The 20,000-nt window shown below is 42.7% G+C and overlaps 1 protein-coding gene across 5 annotated transcripts in view; it reads left to right on the top strand.

The window, feature by feature from the left end:
• apc (APC regulator of WNT signaling pathway) overlaps nt 1-20,000 on the top strand; it is a 41,733-nt gene that overhangs the window by 7,272 nt on the left and 14,461 nt on the right. For 3 of the 5 annotated variants that reach the window (XM_067574916.1, XM_067574914.1, XM_067574915.1), the window contains exons 2-4: nt 7,559-7,714; nt 12,082-12,169; nt 12,254-12,476. In XM_067574916.1, the coding sequence (XP_067431017.1) occupies nt 7,580-7,714; nt 12,082-12,169; nt 12,254-12,476 (446 nt within the window). In that variant the 5' untranslated portion in view covers nt 7,559-7,579. Of the gene's footprint in view, nt 1-7,558; nt 7,715-11,646; nt 11,798-12,081; nt 12,170-12,253; nt 12,477-20,000 lie in introns of those variants that run through there. The other 2 variants (XM_067574917.1, XM_067574918.1) reach the window with 2 other exon arrangements.

Raw genomic sequence — 20,000 nt, 5'->3', positions numbered from 1 at the left:
ATGTGATGCAGTACTGCAGTACAGTGGGGTTCAGTTGCAGTACTGTGTATATGCAGTACTGTGTACATGTTATGCAGTACAGTGGGGTTCAGTTGCAGTACTGTGTATATGTAGTACTGTGTACATGTTATGCAGTACAGTGGGGTTCAGTTGCAGTACTGTGTATATGTAGTACTGTGTACATGTTATGCAGTACAGTGGGGTTCAGTTGCAGTACTGTGTATATGTAGTACTGTGCACATGTTATGCAGTACAGTGGGGTTCAGTTGCAGTACTGTGTATATGTAGTACTGTGCACATGTGATGCAGTACTGCAGTACAGTGGGGTTCAGTTGCAGTACTGTGTATATGTAGTACTGTGTACGTGTTATGCAGTACCCAAATACTCACTGAGGTATAATCCCAGTTACAGATTAGAACTGCTTCAGGATTTTTGGACATTTAATGCCGATTTTATTTTCAAAAGTAGAAACAATAAACACGACGTTACGTAACAACGTCACAGTCGAGCATCTCAAAAACAGGTGTTTTAAAGTTAGGAGACCTTCGTTGTCATGGCAACAGTAACAAGCAGGTGGTTTCGGTTAGAGGACGATAGTGTTGGCTATTGGTTGTAAACAGGAAGTGAACAGCGATCTGATGTTTGGTTGACCAGCTTCCTTCGTGGAGTTTGTTGCTCTGTATTGATTATTGATGTCAGTTTCTACTCCCGTTAACCGATCGATGACTAACCGGGTCCAGCAGTCGGTGGTCAGAGCTACGTTAGCTTGACTTTTAGCTTCTTATTCTCAAAGTCTTCCAGTGTGTTTAGTCACAGCAGCTCTCGATGGCGTAACATACTCAGGCTCGAGGTACCAATATAAATAAACATGTGACTATAAGGCGACCCCCCCCCCCCCCCCCTTTTCCAACAGCTGTTTATGGAAAAATAACGTTATAACGTGAATATAACTTACATCATAGTATAGTTACATACTCGTACACTCTCCTGCAGGCTCCTGGAGGTGATCTATAATGATGTTCTCTGGCAGTTAGCATTACTATGACTTCCTGTTTGTGTTTTTGAGCGGCTCGTTGTCTGTCTCAGTGTATTTGGCAGCTTGATATATTCAGTTTGTGCAGTAGAGACGTCAGGAGACGTTTTGGACTCCGCGGCAGAAAAACACGTTACAGGATCTCTCAGAAACTCCTGCAGGTTAAACTGGACTAACCAAACAGTGACTCTAACACACTCACTATAAGCATGTAGCCTAGCAACATTAATGCTACAAACAGCCCATAATGCAACACTCTGTGCAGAAGTCAGTAGTTTCACACCGATACTATATATATTGTGTGTGTGTGTGTGTGTGTGTGTGTATGTATACATACATGTATGTAAACCTACAGACCAACATGTGTAAACTGATTAACAGTTAACTGTTGACATCTCTAGTAATGACGTCACATGACGGCTTTGTGTGTCATCATCACTACGGCAGCTGGAGGGCGCCGTCACTGAGACGTAAACATGTTGTTTTGTGTTAGAGCTGCAGCTAACGATGGGCCACACGGACACAATCACATATCACAACGTCTTTGACCAAATACCTCGATATTAATATTATGACAGTGTTATCGGGGTGACTGTCGGTGCTTTCACATAATATTTCCACAGTGAGATTTATGATGAATGGTCATCAGTAACGTGTAAATAATGACTGAGAACAGCTGGAACAGTCTCAGTTTACTGTTTACTACCAAAGACGACGTCCTCCAATGTCAGATTCAGTTTACTGTCATAGACACTAAAGAAAATATTCACATTTAAGAAGCTGAAATCAGAGAACTTTGATTTTTTTTTCTTACAGAAATGACTCAAAACAATGAATCAATTATCAAAATATTTGGTGATAATGTAATAGTTGACAGCTAATCGATTAATCGACTAATCTCTGCAGCTCTACTTTGGTCCAGTAGAGTTTAAACCTGTTGTCTCAGAAAATAAACAGAAATGAAACATCATGACTGACTCATATTTATTGAACATATTCAGTATTTAAAGACATTTGCAGAGTAAAATGTGGCTGTGAGAACGAGTCATCTGTTGTTACTGTAACAGATCCAGAGCTGCTTTTAGCTTCAGCTTAATAAACTAAACTCTGCAGATAACCTGACTCCACACTATGTTCTGCACGACTGATAGACCGTCATGTGTTACAGTTTACTGTGACTGTCACATTTCTAACATTTTACATGGTTTGGCCTCCTCCATTATGTAACTGTTTTCACTCAGTGAACTCTATAAAATCCTCCTAGAAGAGCCGTTACTGAACATCCTGCTGACCACACGAAGAGCTGTAAATCCAGATTAACTGACTCTACACTTTATCTCAGTGTCTTCTCATGTACGCACATAATCTTACTTTTAATTCATCAAGCGTACGTTTGTCATTTCTAGTTGTGTGTGTGTATGTGTGTGTATATATAATATATATATAATTTGATAGCGTTAAAAGTGAAGTTGAACTCATTTTAAAAAAGATGAGAGAAGACTTGGAATGTCCACGGAGGTGATACCAAAACCAGTACCAGGTACCTGCTGCCTGATGGAAACCGGAACAGTCGAGTTGAGCCGTGCGTTGGCTCATCTCTAGGTCAGCAATCAAATATAAGCAAATTTGTGGATTGACCAACTTAACTGCTTTGTACCAAAAGTCAGATTTCCTTGAGTTGTGTGTCTTCCATCGAAGCGTTCAGATGTCAATCAGCCGGCTTTGATTGACTCATCAGAGGCTCGTTCAATAACTCAACCTGCAGCCGGTGTTCACCTGTTGGACAGTGAAGTGAGCAGCGCTCTGTTCTTCAGAGACATGCTGGACCCTCTGGTTTGCATCTTCATGCTGGAAGGATTCATCACACCTCAAAGCTCTGCAACAACTACTGAAGACCAAAGAAGACCGAGGAGTCCTGACTGTCCTGGACTTCCCTCCAGAGTCACCTGACCTCAACACAGGAAGCTCTGTGGAACATCCTGCTGGGATAACACTGCTCATCAGGTTTATACAAACTTGTGGAGTCCATGCAGCTCGAGTTCTGCTGTCATCTGTCTACTAAAGGAAGGAATCTCTGTTTGTATGTCCTTCACGTATCTCTTGAAATGTCCATCAGATCAACTCCAGACTTGGCAGGTGTATGGCTGGGGAACAAAGGGAGTGCACTGTCCAATTTGGGGCAGTTTGGACACGCGATACGGTTAATATTAATAAACTTTGAATAAACCAGCGATCAATGAGCTGCTCTGCTCTGTGCAGGGAGGAGCTTCAGGGCTCTGCCGACTGACTCCAGCATGTCAGAGACAGCAGAGACGAGACGAGTCTGAGAAAAGTGCTCTAAAAAGAGAAAACAGAGCCTTTAATCGGGAACGGACACTCTGAGCTCGTGTCTAGACACGTAGCGTAGCGTTAGCTGCGTGTTTAGCAGATCAGCAGCAAGTGACTCCACACGAGGCGTTCAGGTGCATTGTTGAGCGTCGGTCACCCGTGTTTTGGAAGCGCTCAGAGCACATAATGACTGTCGTTACACACATGAAACAGAGGAAATACTTACACATGCAGCTCAAAACCAGTTAGTCTCATCTGCTCTGAGACTGGTGATTGTGAAGCGACACTAGACATCAGAACTGAAGACAGAAAATAAACAATCTAAGAGCTCAATATGATCGATCCACTTTATTTTGGAATGCAGCCCTTATTTTACTCGAAATGAGAAAAGAACATTTATTTAGTATTATAGTACTTATTATTGATAACATCTGTGCCTGATAGACTGTTAGTTTCTTTCACGTTGTTGGTGTTTCTACTCGTTCACACCTCACATCAGCTGCATTAAGCTGGAGGCCGAACAGTCAGTTTGATGAACGGCTGCAGCAGCGAAGCAGAAACACAACTGAGACTCTCTGAAACTCAACTTTGACTCAAACTGCTCAGCTGATCATAATAAATTAACTTCACTGGTGGTCTGAGACGGTTGCACCCCGGTGTGTGTTACTAGTGAGTGTGAGTGTTATTAGTGAGTGTGTGTGTGTATATTAGTGAGTGTGTATATTATTAGTGAGTGTGTGTGTATATTAGTGAGTGTGTGTGTGTGTATATATTAGTGAGTGAGTGTGTGTGTGTATATATTAGTGAGTGAGTGTGTGTGTGTATTTATTAGTGAGTGTGTGTGTGTGTGTATATTAGTGAGTGTGTGTGTGTGTGTGTATATATTAGTGAGTGAGTGTGTGTGTGTATTTATTGAGTGTGTGTGTGTGTATATTAGTGAGTGTGTGTGTGTGTGTGTGTATATATTAGTGAGTGAGTGTGTGCGTGTGTATATATTAGTGAGTGAGTGTGTGTGTATTTATTAGTGAGTGTGTGTGTGTATATATTAGTGAGTGAGTGTGTGTGTGTGTGTATTTATTAGTGAGTGTGTGTGTGTGTGTGTATATTAGTGAGTGTGTGTGTGTGTGTGTGTGTGTGTTTATTAATGAGTGTGTGTGTATTATTAGTGAGTGTGTGTGTGTATTATTAGTGAGTGTGTGTATATTAGTGAGTGTGTGTGTGTGTATATTAGTGAGTGTGTGTGTGTGTATTATTAGTGAGTGTGTGTGTATTATTAGTGAGTGTGTGTGTGTGTTTATTAATGAGTGTGTGTGTTTATTAATGAGTGTGTGTGTGTATTATTAGTGAGTGTGTGTGGGTATTATTAGTGAGTGTGTGTGTGTATATTAGTGAGTGTGTGTGTGTATTATTAGTGAGTGTGTGTGTGTGTGTGTATGTTAGTGAGTGTGTATGTGTATTATTAGTGAGTGTGTGTGTATATTAGTGAGTGTGTGTGTGTGTATTATTAGTGAGTGTGTGTGTGTGTGTGTGTATTATTAGTGAGTGTGTGTGTGTGTATTATTAGTGAGTGTGTGTGTGTGTGTGTATTATTGAGTGTGTGTGTATTATTGAGTGTGTGTGTGTATTATTAGTGAGTGTGTGTGTGTATTATTAGTGAGTGTGTGTGTGTGTGTTTATTAGTGAGTGTGTGTGTGTTTATTAGTGAGTGTGTGTGTGTTTATTAGTGAGTGTGTGTGTATTATTAGTGAGTGTGTGTGTATTATTAGTGAGTGTGTGTGTGTGTGTTTATTAGTGAGTGTGTGTGTGTTTATTAGTGAGTGTGTGTGTATTATTAGTGAGTGTGTGTGTGTGTTTATTAGTGAGTGTGTGTGTGTTTATTAGTGAGTGTGTGTATTATTAGTGAGTGTGTGTGTTATTAGTGAGTGTGTGTGTGTTATTAGTGAGTGTGTGTGTGTTATTAGTGAGTGTGTGTGTGTTATTAGTGAGTGTGTGTTATTAGTGAGTGTGTGTGTGTTATTAGTGAGTGTGTGTATGTGTTATTAGTGAGTGTGTGTTATTAGTGAGTGTGTGTGTTATTAGTGAGTGTGTGTGTGTTATTAGTGAGTGTGTGTATGTGTTATTAGTGAGTGTGTGTTATTAGTGAGTGTGTGTGTTATTAGTGAGTGTGTGTGTGTTATTAGTGAGTGTGTGTGTGTTATTAGTGAGTGTGTGTGTGTTATTAGTGAGTGTGTGTTATTAGTGAGTGTGTGTGTGTTATTAGTGAGTGTGTGTATGTGTTATTAGTGAGTGTGTGTTATTAGTGAGTGTGTGTGTGTTATTAGTGAGTGTGTGTATGTTATTAGTGAGTGTGTGTGTGTTATTAGTGAGTGTGTGTATGTGTTATTAGTGAGTGTGTGTGTGTTATTAGTGAGTGTGAGTGTTATTAGTGAGTGTGTGTTATTAGTGTGTGTGTATGTGTTATTAGTGAGTGTGAGTGTTATTAGTGAGTGTGTGTGTTATTAGTGAGTGTGAGTGTTATTAGTGAGTGTGAGTGTTATTAGTGTGTGTATGTGTTATTAGTGAGTGTGAGTGTTATTAGTGAGTGTGTGTTATTAGTGAGTGTGTGTGTGTTATTAGCGGGTGTGTGTGTTATTAGTGAGTGTGTGTGTGTTATTAGTGAGTGTGTGTGTTATTAGTGAGTGTGTGTGTGTGTTATTAGTGAGTGTGAGTGTTATTAGTGAGTGTGTGTGTTATTAGCGGGTGTGAGTGTTATTAGTGAGTGTGTGTGTGTTATTAGTGAGTGTGAGTGTTATTAGTGAGTGTGTGTGTGTTATTAGTGAGTGTGAGTGTTATTAGTGAGTGTGTGTGTGTTATTAGCGGGTGTGAGTGTTATTAGTGAGTGTGTGTGTTATTAGCGGGTGTGTGTGTGTTATTAGTGAGTGTGAGTGTTATTAGTGAGTGTGTGTGTGTTATTAGCGGGTGTGAGTGTTATTAGTGAGTGTGTGAGTGTTATTAGTGAGTGTGAGTGTTATTAGTGAGTGTGAGTGTTATTAGTGAGTGTGTGTGTGTTATTAGTGAGTGTGAGTGTTATTAGTGAGTGTGTGTGTGTTATTAGCGGGTGTGAGTGTTATTAGTGAGTGTGTGAGTGTTATTAGTGAGTGTGTGTGTGTTATTAGTGAGTGTGAGTGTTATTAGTGAGTGTGTGTGTTATTAGCGGGTGTGAGTGTTATTAGTGAGTGTGTGTGTTATTAGCGGGTGTATGTGTTATTAGTGAGTGTGTGTGTGTTATTAGCGGGTGTGTGTGTTATTAGTGAGTGTGAGTGTTATTAGTGAGTGTGAGTGTTATTAGTGAGTGTGAGTGTTATTAGTGAGTGTGAGTGTTATTAGTGAGTGTGAGTGTGTTATTAGCGGGTGTGTGTGTTATTAGTGAGTGTGTGTGTGTTATTAGTGAGTGTGTGTGTGTTATTAGTGAGTGTGTGTGTGTTATTAGCGGGTGTGTGTGTTATTAGTGAGTGTGTGTGTGTTATTAGCGGGTGTGTGTGTTATTAGTGAGTGTGTGTGTGTTATTAGTGAGTGTGAGTGTTATTAGTGAGTGTGAGTGTTATTAGTGAGTGTGTGTGTTAGATGTGTGAGATCAGCTGGTGTTTGTATGAAACATGTGACCGTCACACATTAACATCAGTGTTTGTGATGAACAGAAGAAACATCACATGATGCTTCTACACACACACACACACACACACACACTCACACGCTCACACACACACACACACACTCACACGCTCACACACACACACACACACACACACACACTCACACACACACACACACTCACACGCTCACACACACACACACACACTCACACATACACACTCACACACACACACACACACACACATTCATTCATTCATCTCAACATACAACTGATTGATCGTGTTAAACACTCAACAATAGTGTTGGTACTGCAGGGTTAAGGTGAGGTCTGTGATGAGGTCTGTGGTGAGGTCTGTGGTGCAGTCTGATGAGGTCTGTGGTGCAGTCTGATGAGGTCTGTGGTGCAGTCTGATGAGGTCTGTGGTGAGGTCTGATGAGGTCTGTGGTGAGGTCTGATGAGGTCTGTGGTGAGGTCTGATGAGGTCTGTGGTGCGGTCTGATGAGGTCTGTGGTGAGGTCTGTGGTGCGGTCTGTGATGCTTCCTTTTCTTGGTGTCTCTGCAGGTCAGACGTCAGTGTTCCAAGATGGCGGCAGCGTCGTACGACCAGCTGCTGAGGCAGGTGGAGGTGTTAAAGATGGAGAACTCGAACCTGCGACAGGAACTGCAGGACAACTCCAACCACCTGACCAAGCTGGAGACGGAGGCCTCCAACATGAAGGTCAGTACTACTGAGTACTGCTGAGTACTGCTGAGTACTGCTGAGTACTACTGAGTACTACTGAGTACTGCTGAGTACTACTGAGTACTACTGAGTACTACTGAGTACTGAGACACATATGTAGAGTTCAATTAAATTTCAAGTCAGTGTTATTTGTGAAGCACTCAGGACTCTGTCCTCATAGAGCAGGTCTAGACCGAACTCTGTGATCTACAGAGACCCAACATTCCTCCATGAAACCTCCAGCAGAACCGGACTCTAGGTGGACGCCATCAGCCTCGACCGGTTGGGGAGGGAGAGACATAATAACAACAATAATAATAACAACAGAGATATAACTAAGAATAATAATAATAATAGCAGGCGCCGTGTTGAGGCAGGACCACGCCGTCCATAACATGGATTCTAGTTTTTACAGGAAGCCGATGCAGTGGAGATAAAATGGGAGAAATATGATCCGTTTTCCTAGTTTCAGTCAGAACAGCTGCATTCTGGAGAAGCTGGAGAGTCTGTAGAGACTCAGCCTGATAATAAGGAATTAAAATAAAATAGAAGAAAATAGAATACATAATAAAATAAATAAAAACAAAGTTAAAACACAGAATGTATAAAATGAGGTGCAGCAGTGTTCAAGTGTGACGCACACGGAGATGAAAGCTCGTTAAAGGTTAAAGTTAAGAAATAAGTTTTTAGTTTTCTTTGAGAGACGTCCAGCGAGCTGCTTCTCTGACATCTATCAGTAGTTTAGAGCGTCACTGATGAAGGCTGCGTTTGCTTTCAGCTGGTGAATCTCTGGTGAATAAAGCAGCAGCAGATGATCTCAGTGTTGTTGGAGGCAGGTGGTGAACAAGGCACAACAGCCTGAGGAAGATATGATGTGAGTGTGAAAAGGCCGTCCTTGAGATTAGTGTGATGTGTAAGTTAAAGGACATAATGAGACGGTGAGTGGGATTATTTACACACTGAGAGAAGCCAGTTGAGTCTAATAATGAGATAAATGCAGTACTGAGACTGTCACTGTCAACGTCCACATGAATATTAAATCACCTACTATAACTACTTTATCTGTACTAAGGACTAAATACAACAAAAACTCTGAGATTCAGATCAGAGTTCAGAGTCTGGACCAGGAGGACGGTTCACTATAAGACATAGAACTGGCTGTAAAGTTTTCCAGGTTGGCTGAGAGACTAAGAACAAGACTTTCTAATGAGTTATAATGAAGTTCAGGTCTAGAGTTGATAATGAGGCTGTGACTCCTCCTCCTCGGCCAGTGTCTGGAGGAATGTGAGTATTAATATGACTGGGAGGACTGGATTCATTTAGACTGACATGTTCTTCATGACACAGCCAGGTTTCAGTAAGACAATCAATCAATATGATGATCTGAGATTAAATCGTTTACTAATACGGCTTCAGATGAAAGAGATCTAATGTTCAAGAGTCCACATTTAATTCTCTTAAAGAGACGCAGTCTCTATGTGGTTTTGGGGACAGACATGGTCTCTATGTGGTTTTGGGGACAGACACGGTCTCTATGTGGTTTTGGGGACAGACACAGTCTCTATGTGGTTTTGGGGACAGACACGGTCTCTATGTGGTTTTGGGGACAGACACGGTCTCTATGTGGTTTTGGGGACAGACACGGTCTCTATGTGGTTTTGGGGACAGACACGGTCTCTATGTGGTTTTGGGGACAGACACGGTCTCTATGTGGTTTTGGGGACAGACACGGTCTCTATGTGGTTTTGGGGGACAGACACGGTCTCTATGTGGTTTTGGGATCAGACTCAGTCTCTCTGTGGTTTTGGGTTCAGACACAGTCTCTCTGTGGTTTTGGGGGACAGACACGGTCTCTATGTGGTTTTGGGATCAGACACAGTCTCGATGTGGTTTTGGGGACAGACACAGTCTCTCTGTGGTTTTGGGATCAGACACAGTCTCTCTGTGGTTTTGGGGGACAGACGCAGTCTCTATGTGGTTTTGGGATCAGACACAGTCTCTCTGTGGTTTTGGGGACAGACACAGTCTCTATGTGGTTTTGGGGGACAGACACGGTCTCTATGTGGTTTTGGGATCAGACACAGTCTCTATGTGGTTTTGGGGACAGACACGGTCTCTATGTGGTTTTGGGGACAGACACAGTCTCTATGTGGTTTTGGGGGACTGACGCGGTCTCTATGTGGTTTTGGGGACAGACACAGTCTCTATGTGGTTTTGGGGACAGACACAGTCTCTATGTGGTTTTGGGGGACAGACACGGTCTCTATGTGGTTTTGGGATCAGACACAGTCTCTATGTGGTTTTGGGGACAGACACGGTCTCTCTGTGGTTTTGGGGACAGACACAGTCTCTATGTGGTTTTGGGGGACTGACGCGGTCTCTATGTGGTTTTGGGGACAGACACAGTTTCTATGTGGTTTTGGGGGACAGACACAGTCTCTATGTGGTTTTGGGGGACTGACGCGGTCTCTATGTGGTTTTGGGGACAGACACGGTCTCTATGTGGTTTTGGGGACAGACGCGGTCTTCAGGCGTCTGTTGGCGTTTGTAAAGACGGGATTCGTTATGATGACCGACTGGACGCCAGACTGGACGCCAGACTGGACGCCAGACTGGACGCCAGCCTTCACCACCAGACGGCGCGGCGAGCAGGACGACACGCATCATAAACCAGATCATTACTGGAATTTAGAGCTCTTTGAGCTTTTTCTTGTAGTGAATTCACTGCCTGATGTTGTTCTGGTTTTATATAACTCTGAACTATGTCCAGTGATGGGATTATTATGGTAAACTGGTATTTGTTCTCCTGACATCTCTCTCTCTGTTATATGAAGTGTATGTCTCTCGCCCCTCTCTCTCTCTCTCTGTTATATGAAGTGTATGTCTCTCGCCCCTCTCTCTCTCTCTCTGTTATATCAAGTGTATGTCTCTCGCCCCTCTCTCTCTCTCTCTGTTATATCAAGTGTATGTCTCTCGCCCCTCTCTCTCTCTCTCTGTTATATCAAGTGTATGTCTCTCGCCCCTCTCTCTCTCTCTGTTACATGAAGTGTATGTCTCTCACCCCCTCTCTCTCTCTCTCTGTGTTATATCAAGTGTATGTCTCTTGCCCCTCTCTCTCTCTCTATCAAGTGAATGTCTCTCGACCCTCTCTCTCTCTCTGTCATATAAACTCAGTGTCTCTCGCCCCTCTCTCTCTCTCTCTCATATAAACTCAGTGTCTCTCGCCCCTGTCCCTCTCTCTCTGTCATATAAACTCAGTGTCTCTCGCCCCTCTCTCTCTCTCACTCTCTCTCTCTGTCATATAAACTCAGTGTCTCTCGCCCTTCAGCCCAGAATAGACCTGTGGTATTTTCCACCAATCACGCGCTGCTCTGTGCGTCAGAATGGGCTCGTTGTTGTTGCTCAGAGTGAGATGTCTGTGTGTTTGAGGATCTTTGGTTTGATAGAGAGGATTCAGGAAACCCATCAGAGTGAGCTGTCTGTCGTCTCTGCTGCTCGCTTTTCTTCTTCTTTCTTTCTTTCGTTAGTTTTTCTTGTTTTCTTCTTTTTCTCAGTTCGTCCTGGTTTTTACATTTGTAGTTTTTTATCTTTCTTCTCTCCTCATGTTTGTTTTTAGTCATTTATCTTCTAGTTCTTCATTTCTGTCATTTTTTATTCCATCAGTCTTTAACTGTAATTTAATTATTTTGTTCTTTTCCTTTATTCCTCTGTTTGTCTTCTGTTTTTTCTTTTTTTCATATCATTTTATATGATTATTTGATTCTGTTTTGAATCATTGATCTTTGTTTATTTCATGTTTCTGGCTTTAAATCAGTTTCTGTGTTTCTTCAGCAGACAGTCGTGAGTTTGTGTTCAGTTTATATTTGTCTCAGATGTTTTCCAGTTTTATTGTTCTACTTGTCAGTAAAGCAGTGTTGTCCTCTCCTGCTTCTTCCTCTCCAAACACACTCACTTCCCATTTCCTGTTTCCTGCTTCCTGTTTTCTGTCAGTGAGCAGAACACGTCGGCAGGCTGCGTGTTGTTAGCGTGTTGTTCTTAGTTTCCATCATGTCGCTGTATGAACGCTGCCGGCTCATCGTGGTGAGTGAACGACGCCTCGATATTTACTGTGAACACCGGGCGAGAGACACCGGGAACATCAGAGAGAGAGAGAGAGAGAGACATGCAGAGAGTTTCTGGTTCTAGATGAGTTTCTGTTTTTTATGTCGTTACTCGTCAACGTTTAGCTCGTTATTTCTGTTCATAATGTTCTGATATAACCTTCTGTTATTAGACTCTTGTGTGGTGTTATTAATTATTAAAGAACTTAATGGTCACATCAGACTGCTCTAACACTGTTACCCCCCCCCCCCCTTCATAAACAGGAAGTGCTGAAGCAGCTGCAGGGCACCATAGAAGAAGAGTCTGGGGAGACGTCCGGCTCTCAGATGGAGCTCATCGAGAGACTGAAAGGTGGGAAAAAACAACAAACACACACACGCACACACACAAACAAACACACTGTTATCTGACGTCCATCCTTCCCTCCTCCTCCAGAGATGAGCCTGGAGTCTGCAGGTTTTAAGCCCAGATCAAGGCCTCCTCTGCCCCCCTCGTCCTCGTCTAGCTCTGCCTCTTCTGGCTCTGGAACTCCTGGAGGAGCCGCTGGAGGCTCTGGAGCTCCAGGGCCCCCGACAACCGCCCCCTTCCCCAGGAGAGGGCTGCCGTCTGCAGGCAGAGACAGCCATGACCGGTGCCTGGAGGAGCTGGAGAAGGAGAGGTACTGCAGACTATACTACTATTACTACTGAACTACTACTGTACTACTACTATTACTACTGTACTACTACTATTACTACTGTACTACTACTATTACTACTGTACTACTACTATTACTACTGAACTACCGATATTACTACTGAACTACTACTATTACGGCTGTACCACCGCTATTACTACTGAACTACTACTATTACTACTGTACTACTACTATTACTGCCGTACTACTACTATTACTACTGAACTACTGCTATTACTACTGTACTACTACTATTACTACTGTACCACCGCTATTACTACTGAACTACCGCTATTACTACTGTACTACTACTATTACTACTGAACTACCGCTATTACTACTGTACTACTACTATTACTGCTGTACTACTGCTATTACTACTGCTATTACTACTGTACCACCGTTATTACTACTGAACTACCGCTATTACTGCTGAACTACCGCTATTACTGCTGTACCACCGCTATTACTGCTGTACTACTACTATTACTACTGAACTACTGCTATTACTACTGTACTACTACTATTACTACTGTACCACCGCTATTACTGCTGAACTACCACTATTACTACTGTACCACCGTTATTACTACTGAACCACCGCTATTACTACTGTACCACCGTTATTACTACTGAACCACCGTTATTACTACTGTACCACCGCTATTACTACTGAACCACCGCTATTACTACTGTACCACCGCTATTACTACTGTACTACCGTTATTACTACTGTACCACCGTTATTACTACTGAACCACCGCTATTACTACTGAACCACCGCTATTACTACTGAACCACCGCTATTACTGCTGAACTACCGCTATTACTGCTGAACTACCGCTATTACTGCTGAACTACCGCTATTACTGCTGTACCACCGTTATTACTACTGAACCACCGTTATTACTACTGAACTACCGCTATTACTGCTGTACCACCGTTATTACTACTGTACCACCGCTATTACTAGTGAACCACCGTTATTACTACTGTACTACTACTATTACTGCTGTACTACTGCTATTACTACTGCTATTACTACTGTACCACCGTTATTACTACTGAACTACCGCTATTACTACTGTACCACCGTTATTACTACTGAACCACCGTTATTACTACTGTACCACCGTTATTACTACTGTACCACCGTTATTACTACTGAACTACCGCTATTACTACTGTACCACCGTTATTACTACTGAACCACCGTTATTACTACTGAACTACCGCTATTACTACTGTACCACCGCTATTACTACTGAACTACCGCTATTACTGCTGAACTACCGCTATTACTACTGTACCACCGTTATTACTACTGTACCACCGCTATTACTAGTGAACCACCGTTATTACTACTGTACCACCGTTATTACTACTGAACCACCGTTATTACTACTGAACCACCGCTATTACTGCTGAACTACCGCTATTACTGCTGTACCACCGTTATTACTGCTGTACCACCGTTACTACTGAACCACCGCTATTACTACTGAACCACCGTTATTACTACTGAACCACCGCTATTACTACTGAACCACCGCTATTACTACTGAACCACCGTTATTACTACTGTACCACCGTTACTACTGAACCACCGCTATTACCACTGAACCACCGCTATTACTACTGTACCACCGCTATTACTACTGAACCACCGCTATTACTACTGAACCACCGTTATTACTACTGAACCATCGCTATTACTACTGAACTACCGCTATTACTGCTGAACCACCGCTATTACTGCTGAACTACCGCTATTACTGCTGAACTACCGTTATTACTGCTGAACTACCGTTATTACTGCTGAACTACCGTTATTACTGCTGAACTACCGCTATTACTGCTGAACCACCGCTATTACTGCTGAACCACCGTTATTACTGCTGAACCACCGTTATTACTGCTGTACCACCGTTATTACTACTGTACTACCGCTATTACTACTGAACTACCGCTATTACTGCTGTACTACCGCTATTACTGCTGAACCACCGCTATTACTGCTGTACTACCGCTATTACTACTGAACTACCGCTATTACTGCTGTACTACCGCTATTACTGCTGTACTACCGCTATTACTGCTGTACTACCGCTATTACTGCTGAACCACCGCTATTACTGCTGAACCACCGCTATTACTACTGTACTACCGCTATTACTACTGAACTACCGCTATTACTGCTGTACTACCGCTATTACTGCTGTACTACCGCTATTACTGCTGTACTACCGCTATTACTACTGAACCACCGCTATTACTGCTGAACCACCGCTATTACTGCTGAACTACCGCTATTACTGCTGAACCACCGCTATTACTACTGAACTACCGCTATTACTGCTGAATCACCGCTATTACTACTGTACCACCGCTATTACTACTGTACCACCGCTATTACTACTGAACTACCGCTATTACTGCTGAATCACCGCTATTACTACTGTACCACCGCTATTACTACTGAACTACCACTATTACTACTGAACCACCGCTATTACTGCTGAACCACCGTTATTACTACTGTACCACCGTTATTACTACTGTACCACCACTATTACTGCTGAACTACCGTTATTACTACTGTACCACCGCTATTACTACTGAACCACCGTTATTACTACTGTACCACCGCTATTACTACTGAACTACCGTTATTACTACTGTACCACCACTATTACTGCTGAACTACCGTTATTACTACTGTACCACCGTTATTACTACTGTACCACCGCTATTACTACTCAACTACCGCTATTACTACTGAACCACTGCTATTACTACTGTACCACCGTTATTACTACTGAACTACCGCTATTACTGCTGAACTACCGCTATTACTACTGAACCACCGCTATTACTGCTGAACTACCGCTATTACTACTGAACCACCGCTATTACTACTGAACTACCGCTATTACTACTGAACCACCGCTATTACTACTGTACCACCGCTATTACTGCTGAACTACCGCTATTACTGCTGAACTACCGCTATTACTACTGAACCACCGCTATTACTGCTGAACTACCGCTATTACTGCTGTACTACCGCTATTACTACTGTACCACCGTTATTACTACTGTACTACCGTTATTACTGCTGAACCACCGCTATTACTGCTGAACCACCGCTATTACTACTGAACTACCGCTATTACTGCTGAATCACCGCTATTACTACTGTACTACCACTATTACTACTGAACCACCGCTATTACTACTGTACCACCGTTATTACTACTGTACTACCGTTATTACTGCTGAACCACCGCTATTACTGCTGAACCACCGCTATTACTACTGAACTACCGCTATTACTGCTGAACCACCGCTATTACTACTGAACTACCGCTATTACTGCTGAATCACCGCTATTACTACTGTACTACCACTATTACTACTGAACCACCGCTATTACTGCTGAACTACCGTTATTACTACTGTACCACCGCTATTACTACTGAACCACCGCTATTACTACTGAACCACCGTTATTACTACTGTACCACCGCTATTACTGCTGAACTACCGCTATTACTGCTGTACCACCGCTATTACTACTGAACCACCGTTATTACTACTGTACCACCGCTATTACTGCTGAACTACCGTTATTACTACTGTACCACCGCTATTACTGCTGAACCACCGTTATTACTACTGTACCACCGTTATTACTACTGAACCACCGCTATTACTACTGAACCACCGCTATTACTACTGAACCACCGCTATTACTGCTGAACTACCGCTATTACTGCTGAACTACCGCTATTACTGCTGTACCACCGTTATTACTACTGAACCACCGTTATTACTACTGTACCACCGTTATTACTACTGAACCACCGCTATTACTACTGAATCACCGCTATTACTACTGTACTACCGCTATTACTACTGAACCACCGCTATTACTGCTGAACTACCGTTATTACTACTGTACCACCGCTATTACTACTGAACCACCGCTATTACTACTGAACCACCGTTATTACTACTGTACCACCGCTATTACTGCTGAACTACCGCTATTACTGCTGTACCACCGCTATTACTACTGAACCACCGTTATTACTACTGTACCACCGCTATTACTGCTGAACTACCGTTATTACTACTGTACCACCGTTATTACTACTGTACCACCGTTATTACTACTGAACCACCGTTATTACTACTGTACCACCGTTATTACTGCTGAACTACCGCTATTACTGCTGAACCACCGCTATTACTACTGAACCACCGCTATTACTGCTGAACTACCGCTATTACTGCTGAACCACCGCTATTACTACTGAACCACCGCTATTACTGCTGAACTACCGCTATTACTGCTGAACTACCGCTATTACTGCTGTACCACCGTTATTACTACTGAACCACCGTTATTACTACTGAACTACCGCTATTACTGCTGTACCACCGTTATTACTACTGTACCACCGCTATTACTAGTGAACCACCGTTATTACTACTGTACCACCGTTATTACTACTGAACCACCGTTATTACTACTGAACTACCGCTATTACTGCTGAACTACCGCTATTACTGCTGTACCACCGTTATTACTACTGTACCACCGTTACTACTGAACCACCGCTATTACCACTGAACCACCGCTATTACTACTGTACCACCGCTATTACTACTGAACCACCGCTATTACTACTGAACCACCGTTATTACTACTGAACCATCGCTATTACTACTGAACTACCGCTATTACTGCTGAACTACCGCTATTACTGCTGAACTACCGCTATTACTACTGTACCACCACTATTACTACTGTACCACCACTATTACTACTGTACCACCGCTATTACTACTGAACCACCGCTATTACTACTGTACTACCGTTATTACTACTGAACCACCGTTATTACTACTGTACCACCGCTATTACTACTGTACCACCGTTATTACTACTGAACCACCGTTATTACTACTGTACCACCGCTATTACTACTGTACCACCGTTATTACTACTGAACCACCGTTATTACTACTGAACCACCGCTATTACTACTGAACTACCGCTATTACTGCTGAACTACCGCTATTACTACTGTACCACCGCTATTACTACTGAACCACCGTTATTACTACTGAACTACCGCTATTACTGCTGTACCACCGTTATTACTACTGTACCACCGCTATTACTAGTGAACCACCGTTATTACTACTGTACCACCGTTATTACTACTGAACCACCGTTATTACTACTGAACCACCGCTATTACTGCTGAACTACCGCTATTACTGCTGTACCACCGTTATTACTGCTGTACCACCGTTACTACTGAACCACCGCTATTACTACTGAACCACCGTTATTACTACTGAACCACCGCTATTACTACTGAACCACCGCTATTACTACTGAACCACCGTTATTACTACTGTACCACCGTTACTACTGAACCACCGCTATTACCACTGAACCACCGCTATTACTACTGTACCACCGCTATTACTACTGAACCACCGCTATTACTACTGAACCACCGTTATTACTACTGTACCACCGTTACTACTGAACCACCGCTATTACCACTGAACCACCGCTATTACTACTGTACCACCGCTATTACTACTGAACTACCGCTATTACTGCTGAACCACCGCTATTACTGCTGAACTACCGCTATTACTGCTGAACTACCGTTATTACTGCTGAACTACCGTTATTACTGCTGAACTACCGTTATTACTGCTGAACTACCGCTATTACTGCTGAACCACCGCTATTACTGCTGAACCACCGTTATTACTGCTGAACCACCGTTATTACTACTGTACCACCGTTATTACTACTGTACTACCGCTATTACTACTGAACTACCGCTATTACTGCTGTACTACCGCTATTACTGCTGAACCACCGCTATTACTGCTGTACTACCGCTATTACTACTGAACTACCGCTATTACTGCTGTACTACCGCTATTACTGCTGTACTACCGCTATTACTGCTGTACTACCGCTATTACTGCTGAACCACCGCTATTACTGCTGAACCACCGCTATTACTACTGTACTACCGCTATTACTACTGAACTACCGCTATTACTGCTGTACTACCGCTATTACTGCTGTACTACCGCTATTACTGCTGTACTACCGCTATTACTACTGAACCACCGCTATTACTGCTGAACCACCGCTATTACTGCTGAACTACCGCTATTACTGCTGAACCACCGCTATTACTACTGAACTACCGCTATTACTGCTGAATCACCGCTATTACTACTGTACCACCGCTATTACTACTGAACTACCGCTATTACTGCTGAATCACCGCTATTACTACTGTACTACCACTATTACTACTGAACCACCGCTATTACTGCTGAACCACCGTTATTACTACTGTACCACCGTTATTACTACTGTACCACCACTATTACTGCTGAACTACCGTTATTACTACTGTACCACCGCTATTACTACTGAACCACCGTTATTACTACTGTACCACCGCTATTACTACTGAACTACCGTTATTACTACTGTACCACCACTATTACTGCTGAACTACCGTTATTACTACTGTACCACCGCTATTACTACTGAACCACCGTTATTACTACTGAACCACCGCTATTACTGCTGAACTACCGCTATTACTACTGTACCACCGTTATTACTACTGTACCACCGCTATTACTACTGAACTACCGCTATTACTACTGAACCACCGCTATTACTACTGTACCACCGTTATTACTACTGAACTACCGCTATTACTGCTGAACTACCGCTATTACTACTGAACCACCGCTATTACTGCTGAACTACCGCTATTACTACTGAACCACCGCTATTACTACTGTACCACCACTATTACTACTGAACCACCGCTATTACTGCTGAACCACCGCTATTACTACTGAACCACCGCTATTACTACTGAACTACCGCTATTACTACTGAACCACCGCTATTACTACTGTACCACCGCTATTACTGCTGAACTACCGCTATTACTACTGAACCACCGCTATTACTGCTGAACTACCGCTATTACTACTGAACCACCGCTATTACTGCTGAACTACCGCTATTACTGCTGTACTACCGCTATTACTACTGTACCACCGTTATTACTACTGTACTACCGTTATTACTGCTGAACCACCGCTATTACTGCTGAACCACCGCTATTACTACTGAACTACCGCTATTACTGCTGAATCACCGCTATTACTACTGTACTACCACTATTACTACTGAACCACCGCTATTACTACTGTACCACCGTTATTACTACTGTACTACCGTTATTACTGCTGAACCACCGCTATTACTGCTGAACCACCGCTATTACTACTGAACTACCGCTATTACTGCTGAACCACCGCTATTACTACTGAACTACCGCTATTACTGCTGAATCACCGCTATTACTACTGTACTACCACTATTACTACTGAACCACCGCTATTACTGCTGAACTACCGTTATTACTA

This window comes from Thunnus thynnus, chromosome 19 (genome assembly GCF_963924715.1).
Source record: "Thunnus thynnus chromosome 19, fThuThy2.1, whole genome shotgun sequence".
Taxonomy (NCBI): domain Eukaryota; kingdom Metazoa; phylum Chordata; class Actinopteri; order Scombriformes; family Scombridae; genus Thunnus; species Thunnus thynnus.
The sequence above is the reverse complement of the archived record's forward strand: the minus strand, read 5'-3'. Positions and strand labels throughout refer to the sequence as shown.